Here is an 18,604-nt window from a genome sequence, read left to right as displayed (position 1 = left end):
CAGGGGTATTCCGATCAAGAAGTCCATGGTTACTCTGTCCCATTTCCACTGAGGAATTTGAATAAGCAAAAGTAACCCTGAAGGAACATAGTGTTTCATTTTTACCTATTGACACACTAAGCATCTAGCGACAAACTCTGACACTTCCGATTTAATGACCGACCACCAATATAACTGTCGAAGCCTAGTACATCTTATTACTACATGGGTAAACTAAGAGTGGACTACAATAAGCCTCATGAAGTATATTATTATACAACTAAGCGCCTGTGGGTACGCATAATTGAACCCTGAAGTACAATGCACCCCCATCACACAACTTAAAAGTCTGTTCCTTGCCCAAGCGAACCTACCTAACCCAAGCTCTTAATTGATCATCTAAACTCTATAATCTCTTGGGCTTGCCTACTAAATTCGACTCAACTCATAAACCGACTAACAACCTAACTTTTTTAGTTAAGCTCAAATGTTTCAGGAAAACTTGCAACTCTATCATCGAATTCCTGGCCAAGGAATCTGCCACAATATTTGCTTTACATGGATGATAGTCTATCACATAGTCATAGTCCTTAAGAAACTCGACCCACCTATGTTACCTTATGTTCAACTCTTTTTGAGTGAGTAGATAATTGAGACTCTTGTTATTGGTGAAGATGTGACATTTCTCACCTAAGAGGTAGTATCGTCAAATCTTCAATGCAAATACCTCTACTGCTAAATCTAGGTCGCGGGTGGGATAATTGCGCTAGTGAGTTTTAAGATGGAAGGATTCATAAGCTACACCCTTGTCATCTTGCATAAAGACACATCAAAGACCATTCAAAGATGCGTCACTGAAAACACTAACTTGGTACCATCATTCATATGAGATTAAGTTATCTGGCTTTGTATTTTAAACTGGCGTCGTGCTTGGTTAACCAATCCATGCCCAAGATCATGTCGAACTCTTAGAAGGGTAACTTCATCAAGTCCTCTAGGAAGGTCTGAACATAAATTTCTACTGGATATCTCCATTGAATCTTGTCTACTATGACATCTAGACCTAGAGGGATCAATACTCGAACTCTTGTATCTAAGTATTTGGCTTGGATATGTAGGAATGGGTGGAACCAGAATCTATCAATGTAGTAACTGGAATGGAAAATACATGATATCATGTCTACTAGACCGTACTCCTCCCAGGCTCTCACTGCATACTGTTTAGAGGCTATCGTCGACTCTGCACCGACCACTAATTTGGTTATGCCTCTACTATACTGTACAAACACAATACTACCACCTCGAACTAGCCCTCGACCTTTCTATAAACATGGAACTGACCTCTGAGTCATTTTTGGACTTACTCCCTGAGTCCTTGAACAATCTCTGATGAAGTGATCTAAGGGGTTGTAACTGAAGCAACCCCTCGATCCTTGCCAGCATATCCCTACATACCTCATTCTACACTGAGCACTGATAGGATGACTAAAGACTCTCATCAGATCACTAGCACTCACCCTAAGGACTAACGTCAAGGGACTCCCCTAAGGCTTAGACCTACCTCCACGGTTCAAACTCTAACGAGCTCTCCTTTACTATAATGTTAGGGGTCTCCACAAACCATGACTATCTCAATCCCTCTTGGATAGAGTCTGTGATGAACTTGTTGGCTTGATGGCTCTCTTGATCTATTCCATGACCTCACTGTACTTTCTGGCTCTCCTACTTATGACCCTATCGACCCCTTTCACCTGACAAAAGAACTCGCCAAAGATCCTATAAGGGTTGGGTGCAACGTTTAACAAGATGTCAAGATCCAGGCCCTCTCAAAACCTCCGAAAGTGGTGGTTCTTTGTCAACACCAACTTTGGAGTGTACCTACTCATCATGAGGAACTTTCTCTCATACTTAATTATTATATGATTCCCTTGAGAAAAATACAGGAACTATTCCCTTAGATCATCAGTATGGGCCTCTCGGATGTATTTCTTTCTAAAATCATATAGGAATTACTCCCACGATGGCCTCTCTAGCTCCAATGTCATCTCTATCATCTCTCACGAATCAATGGCAATACCATTGAGTAGAGCGGTGACGTACTCGAGCTAACCCAATGGGGTAAGGTGTAGCTGTCAGAGGGTGTGAATAGTCTCCCTAAGCCAATGGTTGGTTGCTATAGGGTCATCGTCCCTATGGCCATATAACGCTTTGGTCTTGTACCTGCGAAGACGCTATATAGAGGACTCCTATGGTGCTACCATAGGTTGTGTTGGAGGTACTAGTAGGGGAGGTGGTGTAGCTGAGGCGTTGGGTATGGCTATGACTATTTGTATAAGGACTGAGGTAAGGTCCCTAAAGAAGTTTGCTTCCTTGACCCTTGTGTCTACTAGTATCTCATGCTAATCAGTGTCTGGACAAACTCATCACCGGTGTCGACTACTAGTGAGGGAAGACCCTTGTCTCTACCATCTTGACTATACGTTGGATAATCTTTCATGAGTTTTCTTTGAAATTAGAAAGAAACAGAGGTTGTTAACGTATTTCTAGTCATTATAGTACTATTGACTCTTTAGAGTCATGTACATGTATAGACGTTGATACCACTAAATGTAACACCCTAATCTAGTTCGACCCGAAGACCGAAGTATTAAAGTACCACACGGGACCACCGAGGTGGCTAACCCAAAAAAATCATTTTTAAAACAACTTTAAACAGTTATATATAAAAATCCATCCATAGTAACACAAAAATAAAAACATTATAAATCTGAGTTTACTAGTATGAGCAGCTCCCAAACAATTCAAAATAAATACATAATGTTTGAATCAAAATAGAGTTACGATTGAATAAAAAAGAGTCTACAATAATATATGTCATCTAATATAAATCAAAACTTACTATGAAGCCTCGGCTGATTTGGAAAGTCTGATGATGATAACGCTTTATGGACAGTCTCCTAAAAATCTACGCACGAAAACACATTTTGAGCACTGAGCTTACGAGCTCAGTGTCACAATAATAATTGTATTGTACTACATGCATTTACTAAATTCACATGCTAGTGGCATATGTATAAAGGCATAGAAATACTTATATGACATGTTGAGGAAGACATCATGGTGTGGTTGAGGGTTCTACATCTCAAAGCTCACACCTCTCCAGTCTTTCTAAAATACCCTTGGGTATTTGTGGTGAGATCCAAAACTACATTGGAAATGTATACCCGACAAACTAACTCTGTAGAGTTTTGAGGCATCTACGCCTAGTTGGCAACTGAAGTGCCTTAACACTGATTGGGATATATTCGAATCGTACAATCATTATCTTCTACAGTAACTCGGGTGTCCTGAATATTTCCCGAGCATTAAACAAAATTGTTTTATGTAATCATGGTTGTTATTATTTCTAGTTGTTCTGAGTTTATTATTGTTTTCACTTGTAGTTTTATTTCATGGCGTTTGGGTATTATTGGGTCCCTTAAATCTATCCCTTTAAACCTTTGGGTTTCTTACCCAAAACTAATCATGGGTATCGATACTAAGCTCTTCATTATCGGTACTGTCCCTTGAATATTGATACTAACCTCTAGGTATTGATATAGACTGACTCTTGAGAACATAAATGGAAGGGGTAGTATCAATACTCTAGCTTGAGTACTGATACTTATACACTATGATATCAATATTATCATGAGTACCGATACCATATTTTTCTTCGATATTTTGAAAAATGACTTAGTATCAATACCTCTACTAGGAGTATTAATACTCCTATGAGTATCGATTCCAAAATTACCTACTTGAATCTACTAAGTGTGTTCTATATCGATACTACCCTACAAGTATCGAAACCTGGTCAACAATATCAATATTCTATAGATGAGTATCAATACTTTCCTCCTAAAACCCCTTTATTTTTAAGCTAGCTGATGAATAATATCGGTATTGTTCTTCTAGTACTGATACCTTTGCCTAGAAATACTCTATTTTGGGGGGAAATGTCTCTCTAACTCTCTCATAAATCCTATTAAGATTCCAAAATGTTATTAGAGTTTTATGTATGATATTAGGGATCATAATAAGACTACAAACAAGTTGAAATGTGTCAAAATATATAATCTACCATGAACATGTTTAATAGCTCATGCAACCTATCAAAACATATCTAGTATCCTACATGTGGTAGATTTGAGTTAGAAGTGAGTTACCTTATATTTCTAAGTTTTTGGAAGTGCAAAGGCTAAACCAAGAGTCACTTTTTCTTTCCCCTATTCTTGGAGCTTTCTTCAACTTCTCTCACTAGACAATGAAACAACCACGAGTGTTACTAACTTGCTTAGGTGTTTAGGAAGAGATTATAAACAACTCCTAAGGCTTGAATTCCTAAAAAATGAGCTAGTTTACTATGGAATTCTAAATCACTCTATGGCTACTATGGTTCAAAATTTTGTGTTTGAAGGCTTAAATTGAAGCTTTATGGATGAGGATGACAACCCTTACCTTAGTAAATCCAAACAAGGTTAGTAAAACAACCAAGTTTTGACCTTTGTTAAATCTTTGGGGAGAAAAGGAAGGGATAAAGAATGAAGGAAGAAGACAAAAGAGAGCGTGGGAAAACTGGGTTTCTTTCAGACGAGAGATCACCCAAATTAATGGGTTTTTAGCTTTTGTTTCAAAAAAATGTATAATTATTCCATTAGTCCTCCTATCTTTGATTATAACTTAAAAATGCCCAATTTTATCAACTATTGGGCCTACAGCAAGCCCAAGACAAAGCTCACTTGGTCCAAGACTTCCTACTATGCTAATGAACTTATTTAAAATTTACTCGGGTTAATCCAAAACTACTAACCCCATGATTCATGGCATTTTTGGATTCATTTTTCAATCATTGTTGAAGAATAAAACTATAAGGGGTTTTATGAAAGAAGTGGAGAATATGTTCTCATGGTGGAGAACTTGTTCGTTGAATTGATTTTTTTATTGAATTTGGGTGTCTCATTAAATTTAAGTGTTTTGTCTCAAAAACTTCACACTTTCATAATTCGCGTCAAGGTGGAGATTTGTTAGAGTTTAAGTCAAATTTCAAGTGACACAAATTAATTAAATTAATTAAGGAAATTAAGAAACATAATTTGATTAGAAGTAAAAGCTTTAATTTTCATTTATGTAGAAAATCTAATTTAGGTAGATTTGTAATTTATAAGTTTTCTTTGTAATCAATTATATATACCTATAAATAGATATTAATTATTTGGGTTAGAGATTAGGTTATCCATGATGACTCTTCTTTTATTTTTCTTATCTTTATATTAGTTAATTTTCTCTTCTGCCTGTGGTTTTTTCGAAAGGGTTTTCCACATAAAATCTTGCTTTCTATTTTATTAGGTAATCATTATCCATTTCATTATCTTCTAAAAAATTGGTATCTGAGTTATGGTTTAGGTTGTGGACTTTTGAATAAATTTATTGCTGCAAATTTTGTTAGTGATTTTTGGAGACATGAAGATAAATCTCAATTGATTCAGTTGTAGGGGAGTAATTTTCGATTGATACAGTGATACTTCAATAGATATTGTGTAAGAATTGAAATTCTTGATGACTTGTTGACAATGTTTTAACGAATATGTGACTTACGTTGTAACATCCTAAAACAGGGCTAGTGACTAAAACGTGAATTTTAAAAGTTTTGTGTTTAATTTCGAAATAAGTTAAAAGTTTAGGGACTTTATTGGAAACATTTTGTGATGGATGATTTAGTAAAGAATGAAAGAAAAAAGGGTAAAATGGTCATTTGACAAGAAAGATTTTTATCTTTCTTTTTGTAGGCTATATAAACGTGGGACATAAGGGAAACTTTCCAGAGAACTCTCATTTCTTCTTCTTCTTTCTCTTCACCGTGAGAGCTAAAGTAAAGGTAAGTTGATTTCATCTTGTTAATTCCTTGAATTTATAGGTTGGGTTGGAATAATTGGGTGTTATATAAGCTTAAGGAAAGCTTATATAAACTTAAAAAAATAAGATGAGTGAATTATGATGGTATTTGTAAAATGAGTTTTAAAGATGAATTTTGATATGGTTTGGTTTTTAGGGTTTTGATGAGATTTTTGACTTGACATAAGAAGAATTAAGAAGTCTAAAGCATTAGAATTGAATTTGGATCATGTTGATATTTTGGAATGATTCTTAGCTTTAAGAATTTGGATGAAATATGGGAGATTATAAGGTGTTGGAATGCTAAAAATTAGTTATAATGGTTATAGATGAGTTTGATAACATAATAAAGGGTTTATATATGAAAATTTGGGTAAGTAATGAGGAATTTCGGATGAAACTAGCCTATTATGGGCAGGTGCATCGGTACACTATGAAAATGCACCGATGCACTAAGACCAATTTTGAAGGTACATCGATACATTAAGAGATGCATCGATGCATGGGTATTTCAAACCTAATTTGTGTACCGATGCATCCATAGTGCATCGGTACACCCCTGAAGGAAAAAGTGAATGTTGGTCTATTAAATTCGTTCAAGTTATTAGCATCAAATTACAAGGTGTAGATATCTGATAATTACCTTAAAATGTATATTTATGTAGATATCGAACATGAACAAGTTCCAGAACGATCATCAAGTTAAGATTCGATCGAAAGAAATGAAATCATAAAAGTAGATTGGAACTTAGTGAGGCCAAGGTGAGTGCATATTAGTAAGTTTATTGTGCTAAATAGAAACAAGACTTACGACAAGTCTCTTTCCTATGTTAGAATGCATGAATATATAATTATATGTATATGAATACATAAATTGTATGTATGCATGATTATATGTGTTAACATGCTTTTGAATGTAATGATATGAGAAATATATGCTATGTGATGTATATATATGAACATATGTGAAACTGAACTATGTGATTGCATGAGAAAGATATTAACCATATGACATGATATATGTGCACATGAGAAAACAAAGTATAAGATATGAGCTATGTGATCCTATGAGAATATGAAAGGAAACTATGTGACTACATGTATATGTGAAAGAAGCTATGAGCTTATATGACATGTGATATGAAAGTGTATATGTGAAATGATATAAGTGAAAATGCCCAGGTTATATGATACGAGAGCTATAGGTATAGTTAGAATGCCAAGAGTTGAGGGTCTACGCGGTCCTTCGGGACATACAGTGATCCTTCGGGACAAAATTTCATAGCCCCTAGTGGGACCTCTTACGAGCTGTGGTGATAGCATAGTGTACAACCTTAATAGACTCACATATCTACAGTTCTCACAGGTGTACATGGACTAATAAAAGATAACACTGAATACAATGTATGTGATATATATATATATATATATATGTGTGTGTGTGTGTGTGTTTTGTGATATGAATTATATGATATGATATAAGTTTGTTAGTGATTATTGTATGTGTTATAAGATATATGATATGAACATAATAGATCATATAAACAAGAGAATAGAAATATGAATGGTAATAATATGATAATGATAGGAAATAAGATAATTATATGCATGTGTGGATTTGATATATGAATGGATATATGTTTGGGTATGATGTGAAAGCCGTAATTGTTCATGCATGATTACAAGTTATAGTTTACATTATATGTTTATTGCCTCACTAAGTCATAGACTTAGTGTGTAAGTGATTTACACGTAGGTTTCAAGAAGAGTAAAGAGCAATGCGGAACAAGACATGTCAGTTCTCCTTATTGAAGGTCAGATGAGAAGAGAGGTGAATAATATGTATTTTAATATATAAAGTTCTAGTTGGCATGTATTCAAAAGAATATATTGTATAAGCTCTGAATAGTTTTGTAAACATTTTGAATAAGATATATGTTATAAAAGTTTTAAATTACTTACTATTTTATACAAGTAAATGTTTTGAAAAGTCAATGTGACACCTGAGACTCATATTTGGGTCGAATACGGTTTGATGGTGTTATATTTAATGGTATCAGAGCTATGGTTTAGCTGATTCTAAGCTAAAAACAAAGTCTAAAGTGTTTTAAAAAGTATACATGCCAACACAAAGTGGAAAATTTTTTGATCTGATAAGGTAAGAAGTATGCTATCTTGTTAATAGAGTTAAATTGTTATGTTATATAAGATAAGTGAATACCTGAGAATGATTTATGAGATATATATGTTTATATGATATGATAGAAGATATGTGAACATATGCAAATGACATATGTTATATGATATGAATTGGAAGATCATATGCACACGTGATATGTGATAGAATAAATGATATGAGCAAATGAATATATGAGATCTTCCAAAGTGAAGCACAAGGCAATAGACCTGAAGGTAATAGCATTCACCTGCCTTGGCCAGGCAGAGATAAGAGCGAAAACCTCAGGGAATACCTATATAAGATTAGAGAATGTTTCATGATGTTGAATGAATGTATAGAAATAGTTAAAAGAGTTAAGAGAACCTGAGTTCAAGGGTGAATTTGAGAAAGGTTATATTGTTACAAACCTTTGAATAAATGATATGAAGATAATGTTAGATGGTTTTTATTTCTCCAAAGTAGAGAAGTTAAATTGAGAAGTTTCGTTATTATGAGAGAAAGCTAGAGTATGTGGAAAAATGTCACCATAAGAACGTTAAAAGATCAAATGATATGGTTAGAATTGTAGAAGAGTTCAATAATAAGTGCATCAGTGATACGTTTATAAAATGAATGAAATCAGATTTATGGATTTGAAACAAAGAAATAGTATGGTGTATAAGCAAGAGTGTGGATATGATAAGGGTTTGTACTATAGAAGGAAAGATTTAGCGTGGGCTAACAAGATTTCGTGATGAAAATGAATTGGATACAGTTGTATATTTTGATCATAGTAAGGTGATATCGTGAAGAAAGTGAGGAATAGTATAGTGTACGAGTAAAAGTATGAGTTTGAAAAGTTGAGTATGATACCGTGGAGGAAAAGTTTGACGGAGGAAAATGTTGACGGAAAAAAAGATATATGATTGGATGATTAGGGCTTGTGCCCTATATTGAACAGTTGATGTTTATTAACTGTAATAGTAAAGGTGATAGAGTTCTAAGATTTGGAAAAGATATAAGGTTAAGTTAATTAAGTATGATGAATCTGGATTTGGTTGTGTATTCTGATCATATAGATATGATGTAGACAAAGAAATAAGTAGTTGTATAAGATTAAGGAAGAAATTATCAGTACAAGAGATGGCTAAGAAAGATGATATGTATAAATGAAAGGAAGTATCAAAGTTACGAAGATGTGATGAAGATCGGTAATCAGGGATAAGTCTATGTGATATGAAAAGCGTATGAGAGACTGAAGAAAAGATATGATCTATCTTACAAGGATATTTTGAATTGTGAAGGAGTAAAAGGATAAAGAAATTAAAGGGTTAAGTATGATAAAGGTTATATGGAAGTGTAGATGATAAGTTCAATATAGAAATACGAAAAGTGTGCAAAGTAATGTGGAAAGATTGTTTGATTCTGTAAAGTATGTGTTTAATCACAACTAAAGAAGATTTAAAGTAGTATTTTGGTCAAATGATGATGGAATAACAGTTTGGTATAGTGATAAGATAATTAGAGATTAATGAAGAAATAGATGGATTTATGATATTGAGTAATGGAAATGGATGTTATTGTTTGTGTGATAAGTAACATGATATGAATATAAGGAAAGGTAATTGAAGCTAAGGATTGAAAAGTAAGTTTTCTGATGATGATAAGAAATATTAAGTAAGTGAAGTAACATGAGGATATTAGATGATATGTTTTTATCAAGATGTTCAGTGAAAATTCGAGGATGAATTTTCTTAAAAGGAGGGGAGATTTGTAACATCCTAAAACAGGGCTAGTGACTAAAACGTGAATTTTAAAAGTTTTATGTTTAATTTTGAAAAAAGTTAAAAGTTCAGGGACTTTATTGGAAATATTTTGTGATGGATGGTTTAGTAAAGAATGAAAGAAAGAAGGGTAAAATGGTCATTTAACAAGAAAAATTTTTATTTTTCTTTTTGTAGGCTATATAAACGTGGGACACGAGGGAAAGTTTCTAGAGAACTCTCCATTCTTCTTCTTCTTTCTCTTCACCGTGATAGTCAAAGTAAAGGTAAGTTGATTTCATCTTGTTAATTCCTTGAATTTATAGGTTGGGTTGGAATAATTGGGTGTTATATAAGCTTAAGGAAAGCTTATATAAACTTAAAATAATAAGATGAGTGAATTATGATGGTATTTGTAAAATGAGTTTTAAAGATGAATTTTGATATGGTTTGGTTTTTAGGGTTTTGATGAGATTTTTGACTTGACATAAGAAGAATTAAGAAGTCTAAAGCATTATAATTGAATTTGGATCATGTTGATGTTTTGGTATGATTCTTAGCTTTAATAATTTGGATGAAATATGGGAGATTATAAGGTGTTGGAATGCTATAAATTAGTTATAATGGTTATAGATGAGTTTGATAACATAATAAAGGGTTTATACATGAAAATTTGGGTAAGTATTGAGGAATTTCGGGTGAAAATAGCCTATTTTGGGCAGGTGCATCGGTACACTATGAAAATGCACAGATGCACTAAGACCAATTTTGAAGGTGCATCGATGCATGGGTATTTCGAACCTAATTTGTGTACCGATGCATCCATAGTGCATCGGTACACCCCTAAAGGAAAAAGTGAATATTGGTATATTAAATTCGTTCAAGTTATTAGCATCAAATTACAAGGTGTAGATATATGATAATTACCTTAAAAGGTATATTTATGTAGTTATCGAGCACGAACAAGTTTCGGAACCATCATCAAGTTAAGTTTCGATCGAAAGAAAGGAAATCATAAAAGTGGATTGGAACGTAGTGAGGCTAAGGTGAGTGCATATTAGTTAGTTTATGGTGCTAAATGGAAACAAGACTTGCGACAAGTCTATTTCTTATGTTATAATGCATGAATATATGATTATACGTATATGAATACATGAATTGTATGTATGCATGATTATATGTGTTAAAATGCTTTTGAATGTAATGATATGAGAAGTATGTGCTATGTGATGTATATATATGAACATATGTGAAACTGAACTATGTGACTGCATGAGAAAGATATGAGTCATATGACATAATATATGTGAACATGAGAAAACAAAGTATATATGAGTTATGTGATCCTATGAAATATGAAAAGAAGCTATGTGACTACATGTATATGTGAAAGAAGCTATGAGCTTATATGACATGTGATATGAAAGGGTATATGTGAAATGATATAAGTGAAAATGCTCATGTTATATGATACAAGAGTTATAGGTATAGTTGGCATGCCAAGAGTCGAGGGTCTACGCGGTCCTTCGGGACATATAGTTATCCTTCGGGATATTTCATAGTGGTCCTTCGGGACAATATTTCATAGCCCCTAGTGGGACCCCTTACGAGCTGTGGTGACAACATAGTGCACAACCTTAATAGACTCACATATCTACAGTTCTCACAGGTATACATGGGCTAATAAAAGATAACATTGAATACAATGTATGCGATATATATATATGTGTTTTGTGATATGAATTATATGATATGATATATGTGTGTTAGTGATTATTGTTTATGTTATAAGATATATGATAACATAATAGATCATAAAACAAGAGAATAGAATTATGAATGATAATATATATAATGATAGGAAAGATAATTATATGCATGTGTGGATTTGATATATGAATGGATATATGTTTGGGTATGATGTGATAGCAGTAATTGTTCATGCATAATTACAAGTTATAGTTTACATTATATGTTTATTGCCTCACTAAGTCATAGACTTAGCGTATAAGTGATTTACACGTAGGTTTCAAGAAGAGTAAAGAGCAATGCGGAACAAGACAGATCAGTTCTCCTTATTGAAGGTCAGATCAGAAGAGATGTGAATAATATGTATTTTAATATATAAAGTTCTAGTTGGCATGTATTCAAAAGAATATATTTTATAAGCTCTGAATAGTTTTGTAAACGTTTTGAATAAGATATATGTTATAAAAGTTTTAAATTACTCACTATTTTATACAAGTAAATGTTTTGAAAAGTCAATGTGACACCTCGGACTCGTATTCGGGTCGAATACGGGTTGAGGGTGTTACATACGTAAAGATTGAAGTTGTTGAAGACTAGTTTATTATGAAATTTGGGTCAAGGGGGAGATTTGTTATATTTTTCACTGAAATTATAATTAGTAATTAATTTGAATTTTATTGTAATTCTAGTTGTTAAAGATTGCTTGATAATTAAGTTTACTAAATAAAATAAATTTTTATTATAGGTAAAAATTCTTATAGAATAAGAATTCTTGTGACCAAATATTTGACCTTATAAATAGAGATTATGTTTTAGCCTTAGGGTCATGTGAGAGAATTATTTTGGAGACATGTAATTATTTTTTGGGATCTTGTAACTTTTGGGGTTTATGTGAGAGAGATAATTTTGCAAGAATGTTGGAAGATTGTTTTGAGATATATCAGGTATTGGTATCTATACCAAGTTTTGGGATACATGTGATATCATGTATTTATACTATTCGTGTTCTCTACGTTTATAGTGGATTATTGTTCATCTCACCTATGGAGGTAGACAATGTTGAACCATGTTAAATCTTGTCTATTGTACATGTCTTGTTTTATGTTGATATTGCTTTGGTTATTTTTCCACTCTCAAATTCCTAACGGGATCGAATGAATAATACATGTAACGAGCATCTAAGTCCTAATTAATGAGAAAAATTCACTTTCAAAAAATTTGTTTAGATAAAGGATTTCTAATGAAGGATCAAGCTCATATTGCAATAAAAGGTTTGATATACAAGGAACTCGCATAGTTACATAATTTTAGGGTAATGGCATTATTGTTCCATAAGTTCGAAATGTCTGCAAGTTAGACCTCGTATGCTTATTGATCTTCTACACATTTACCGAATTTTGAATGATAACATATATTGTATTCATTTTTTTTATCTCATCCTTGTATAAGTATCCGAACTTAAATTCTAATAAAAATCCGTTAGATTTTGTACAGTCTCAATTCTAAATTATTCAAAACTTTTAACGTACCAACAACTAGTTGGTCTAGTAAGACGAGACATTAGATCTCTTAAGTAAGGTAAGAGGTTCAAATCTTGACGATTGTGAATGGAGCAAACTAGGTTGGAATGGTCGCTTTTGCCTTTGCAGTACTCGATATGGATTAATCTATCAATAGATCGAATACCGGTGGTTATACAAAAAAAAAAGACGAAGTTAAAACATTGTTTTTTATGATTATATTTGGTCAATTGTCCATGTGTGCTGTAGGGATGGATCGAGGAGGTGGGTGCGGGCAATCGCGCATCCTAAAAATCTAAAATTATCATATATTTTAGATTTTTATGTATTTTATTATAGAAAATATGTTTTTGTCTCCTAAAATTTTATAAGTCAATTTTCTAATAAAATTTTAAAAATGTACTCATAAAATTTTATAAATTTATCCCAATTAAACTTTTAAAATTATTTGTTCCCTAAATCTTTCATACGCGTGGAAATATATAATTGTACTTGTTTTTAATAATTTATCAAGTAGCATATAAAAAGTACCAGCAAGTACTTTTCAATTGGAAGATCAAACGGGTTATTCCAACTTTAAATTATCAGTTCTTACGTATTCTAATTCAAAATCAACAATTTTCCTTGTCCGTGTATAAAAAAAATACCAAAACTCATTATTTATTTAAATATATGAAACAAAATGAAATCCATGAAATGAAGAATAATCAAATCGTAATCGTCCGTGTATCCAAGACCACTGTTTATATATATACATACAGGAAAATAAAGACAAAAGAATAAATAGTGTGAATCACAAAATGAAAAATACAATCAAAGGCGTCCAAGTGTGATCAGTAATCCCAATCACTTCTCTTGGTGGTGAAAGGAGCAGCAGCCAAGGTACCATTGGCAGTGTTCAAAGGAACCTTCAAGTCACAGTCAATCCTGGGCCTGAACCTGCTGGTCCTCACCCTTCCAACCTTGAACCTGATCCTCAAATGCAGCTTCACATCAATGCTGTAAATGCCACTAATCCTCTCTTCATTGTAATCGGCAACTTCATCCGAACCAAGCCTAACGAATTGCTCCCCCCTGAACACAGCGTTCAAGAAGCTAGTGTTTTTGTGGCCTTGATAAAACGGGGTCAAAGTTACCGATTGGAGACGCTGGTCCTCGTAGTTGGCCCTGGCCTCGATATGATCGTAGTGAATGCCAATTCTCCGGTTGGGATTACGCACTGTGATGTTAACAGCAAGGTCGTAACGCAGGGTTTGGTTATCGAGGTTGAATTCATTGAGTCTGACATTGGTGACATGGAACTTGACCTCGTTGGGGCGGAAGATGAGCCAGAAGATGAGAACCGCAAGGCCGATGATGACCACAAGAGAGATTATGATCTTCAAGAGTAGCTTCAGAAGACAGCAGCCGCATCCGCAACCCGAGCTACAGCTAGGGCGGTTGTAATTCGCAGCTGGTGGAACAGAAGGGCCATAGTAGGCTCCATTGAGATGAGCTTGTTTCTCCGCCATTGTAAAACTGCTAAACACTGGGAAATCTGTTTGTTTCTTTCGCAAGTTGAGAGAAGGCTGAATGAATGAATGAATGGAAGATATATGGGGATGCATATAAAGAGATTAGAGGCAAAGCAAACTAGTTGGAACTAGGAAGCGTGTTGTAAGAACACGTTAACAAAATGAGAAAGGCCGCTTGGTCAATTTTACACGGTTGCTTTGGGGGGGGGTTAATTGGTCGAGTGCGGGCGAAATAAGACTTTTGGGGTTAGTGGTAACGTCCTTTTCAAGTATGTTTTCTATTATATATTACCTGTGCTTTGGGTTGGAGATGTTTGGAAACTACCAAGTTCATTTTCTTTCACTTTGATGCTTTATTCTATGTAGTGGTTTAGAGGGAAAGGTAATTACATGTATATGTCACGGACCGCCAGTCCATGACCGAGCTAAACTCATTCCAGGCTGCCAGGGACTATCTTTGCCACGTTCTGGGCCTTCTAGAAGACCCAAGTGAGCTGACCCAATCAATCTTGGAGACATGATAATTGTTTAGCATTATCTTAGAAGATAATGATGCCAACTCATTGCCCACTTGTTGTAAATAGTGTAGAGCTCTCATCTTAGCCATTGATGTATTTTAATCCCAACTGTTCATTGTAGGGGACTCCAACTATAAAAGGAGGCTCACCCCCCTTCATTTACACACCTCAAGTTGAGAAATACAAACTAGTATTCACTCTCAAATCTCTCTTCTTCCTTTAGCTCGCCCATCTCTTTATTAAGAAACGTCTAAGGCCGCACGAGCTTGCTAGCAGCAGTCTAGCCCCGTGACAAGTGGTATCAGAGTGTGTCGTTGTGGGAAAACAACGATCGTTTCGACCGAGTTTGGTGGAAGGTACAAAATCGGGTAAGTTCTGTTTACTCACAACTCGTTCAATTTATTTTGCTAACTGAGATGGCACCACAACATGGTGATGTGGGAGGTTCCGATGGAAATGAATCCCGAAATGCTGAAAAGAAGAGAGCACCATCAAGAGATGTTCTCGCATCCCTCCAGGAGAAGGTTACCAGGCTCGAAGGTTCCATTATGGAAGCCAGGGTAGTGCTGGACATGCTGGAGTCCGTAGACCTTGAAAGGCTGGGATCGATAGATCTTGACAAGCTAGATTCCTTGGATTCTATCAAGGAGGAGGATCAGGATTCACTCAACGAGTTGGATGCAAGGACAACCGATCGTGGTGATTCCTTAGAAGCCATGGTCGTGGCTTTAAGGAAGGAAGTCGAGGAACTCAAGAGCGAGGGTTCTGATTCTGAGGTAGCAAAGCTAAAGAGGGAGGTCGAGTTGCTCAAGACAGAGTTATTGGTGTGCAAAGCTGCGTTGGAAATAATGCAACCACGATTGCACCTAAAGCCTTGGGCGACATCCCTAAGCCGGAGAAGTTCAAAGGGTCCAGGTCAGCCCAAGATGTCGAGAATTTCCTTTGGGGGCTGGACCAATACTTTGCAGCCACAGGCATCACGGAGGATGCCAAGAAAGTAAGTATCGCTAGTGTTTACTTGTCCGATGTTGCCCTCATGTGGTGGCGACGTAGATGCAACGAGGTGAAACGTGGTACCGCTGCCACCGCAATGTGGGAAGAGTTCCAAGCAGAGTTCAAGGAATAATTCTACCTGGAGTATGCCGAAGATGAGGCACAGTCCAAGCTAAGACGTCTCAAGCAAGAAGGGTCATTAAGGGAGCATGTTCGAAAGTTCGTCGAAGTAAGTCTCCAAGTCCCGAGTTTAAGTGAAGAGGACGGGTTCTTTGCCTTCATGGATGGGCTAAAACCATGGGCGAAGAACGAGCTAAGGCAACGAGGGGTCAAGGATCTCTCGACTGCCTTCACGACAACCGAGTCAGTCATTGAGCTTGGCGTCAAGAGTGTGGATTCCAAACCAAAGCCAAAGTTCTGAGGCAGCAGTGGTGATAGGGACCGGGCGTCCAGATCTGACAGAGATTCGAGTGGCAGTGGAAGGCCATCGAATAGCAAGCACTTGGATAAGAAAGATAAGCCGATTATCCAATGTTACAACTGTAAGGGCTAAGGGCACTTGGCGAGGGACTGTCCGCAGAAGAACAAACTCTCTCAGCCATCAAGGAGAAAGATGGGGAAGAGAGTGAGACTCTTAAGCTTGGCTTCATCCTTAGCACCACGGAGGTCAAGAAGGGTTGAAAGAAGAAGGGGTTGATGTTCGTGGACGTCAACGTTGCTAGCCAAAAATTGAGTGCACTAGTGGACACCGGTGCCTCAGAATTGTTCATGTCCGAACCAATTGCCAAGAAACTTGGCCTTCATGTAGAGAAGGTGAATGGTTCTATCAAGACCGTGAATGCCGAGGAAGTTCCGATTGCGGGGGTTGCACAAGGAATCGAGCTAACCGTTGGGGGATGGTCCGGAAGAGAAACCATTAAGATAATTTCTCTTGATGATTTCGATTTTGTTCTTGGCTTAAGTTTCTTGGACAGGATCAATGCTTTCCCGGTACCCTTTGCCGATTGCTTGTGCATCCTGGATCCAAAGCAACAATTCATAGTTCCAGTAAGCTGAGGGTCAGGAGTCAGGGCCAAAGTTTTGTCCGCAATTAAATTTTTGAAGGCGGTGCACAAGGAGGAATCGACCTTCCTAGCTGTCTTGGTGTGTGAGGAGCCAGCTACAACCAATGATGTTCCCGACGTGGTGAGCCACGTTTTGGTAGAATTCAAAGACGTGATGCCTGCCGAGTTGCCTCCAAAGAGGGAGGTTGATCACAAGATTGAACTTGTGCCGAATGCGGAGCCACCCGCTCGAGCCCCTTACCGAATGGCTCCGCCCGAGTTAGAGGAGATGCGCATACAATTGAAGGATCTCCTCGATGCTGGTTACATCCGACCATCGAAGTCCCCCTATGGTGCCCCAGTGTTGTTTTAGAAGAAACACGACGGTTCTTTGTGAATGTGCATCGACTACCAGGCTTTGAATAAGCTCAGGGTGAAGAACAAGTACCCGATCCCTCTCATTGCGGACTTGTTCGATCAACTTGGTGGTGCAAGGTGGTTCACCAAGTTGGACTTGCGATCGGGCTATTACCAAGTAAGGATAGCCGAGGGGGATGAACCGAAGACAGCCTGCGTGACCAGGTACGGTTCCTATGAATACCTTGTGATGCCCTTTGGCCTCATGAATACTCCCGCCACTTTCTGCACCTTGATGAACAAGGTGTTGCAGCCCTTTTTGGATCGATTCATTATAGTCTACCTCAACAACATCGTCATCTATAGCAAGACGTTGGAGGAGCATGTCGAACACTTGAGGCAAGTGTTCTTGGTGTTGCGAGACAATGAGCTCTATGTTTAAGAGGAAAAGTGCTCATTTGCCCAAATAGAGGTACCTTTCCTTGGCCACATTGTTGGAGGTGGAAAGATCTATATGGATCGAGACAATATTCGAGCCATTGAAGAATGGAAAGTGCCAACCAAGGTGACGGAGCTGAGGTCATTCCTAGGCTTGGCCAACTATTAACGGCGTTTTGTCAAAGGTTATTCTAAAATCCTCACCCCCTTGGTCGAGTTATTGAAGAAAGACAAGGGAGGGATTGGAGCCCAAAGTATCAAAGTGCCTTTGAAGAACTCAAGCTTGCTATGATAAGCGAGCCAGTCTTGGTGTTGCCAGATCATACCAAGCCCTTCGAAGTATTCACCGATGCATCCAACGTTGCTATTGGTGGGGGTCCTAATGCAAGAAGGACATCCGGTTGCTTACGAAAGCCGAAAGCTCAACGAGACTGAAAGATGATACACGGTACATGAGAAAGAGATGACGACGGTTGTGCATTGCTTGGGCACATGGCGACATTATTTACTTGGGTCCAAGTTCCTAGTGTTTACCGACAATGTTGCCAACAGTTACTTCCTAACCCATAAGAAGTTATCACCGAAGCAGGCTCGATGGTAAGAGTTTCTTGCCGAGTTTGATTTGTCCTTCGAGCACA

At 36.5% G+C, this 18,604-nt stretch overlaps 1 protein-coding gene across 1 annotated transcript; it reads right to left on the bottom strand.

Annotated features, from left to right (window-relative positions):
* Nucleotides 1–13,930: 13,930 nt before the first annotated feature.
* LOC120181635 (NDR1/HIN1-like protein 10) lies at nucleotides 13,931–14,639 on the bottom strand. The gene has a single exon (XM_039186726.1). It carries the CDS (start codon nucleotides 14,612–14,614, stop codon nucleotides 13,937–13,939), a length of 678 nt encoding a protein of 225 aa, XP_039042657.1. The 5' UTR covers nucleotides 14,615–14,639; the 3' UTR covers nucleotides 13,931–13,936.
* Nucleotides 14,640–18,604: the final 3,965 nt, after the last annotated feature.

Source organism: Hibiscus syriacus, unplaced genomic scaffold (assembly GCF_006381635.1).
Source record: "Hibiscus syriacus cultivar Baekdansim isolate YM2019G1 unplaced genomic scaffold, ASM638163v2 tig00003721_pilon, whole genome shotgun sequence".
NCBI lineage: Eukaryota > Viridiplantae > Streptophyta > Magnoliopsida > Malvales > Malvaceae > Hibiscus > Hibiscus syriacus.
The sequence above is the reverse complement of the archived record's forward strand: the minus strand, read 5'-3'. Positions and strand labels throughout refer to the sequence as shown.

What these genes read in the sequence shown, in the direction of transcription:
- LOC120181635 (XM_039186726.1), bottom strand. Translation starts at nt 14,614, where the DNA reads ATGGCGGAGAAACAAGCTCATCTCAATGGAGCCTACTATGGCCCTTCT.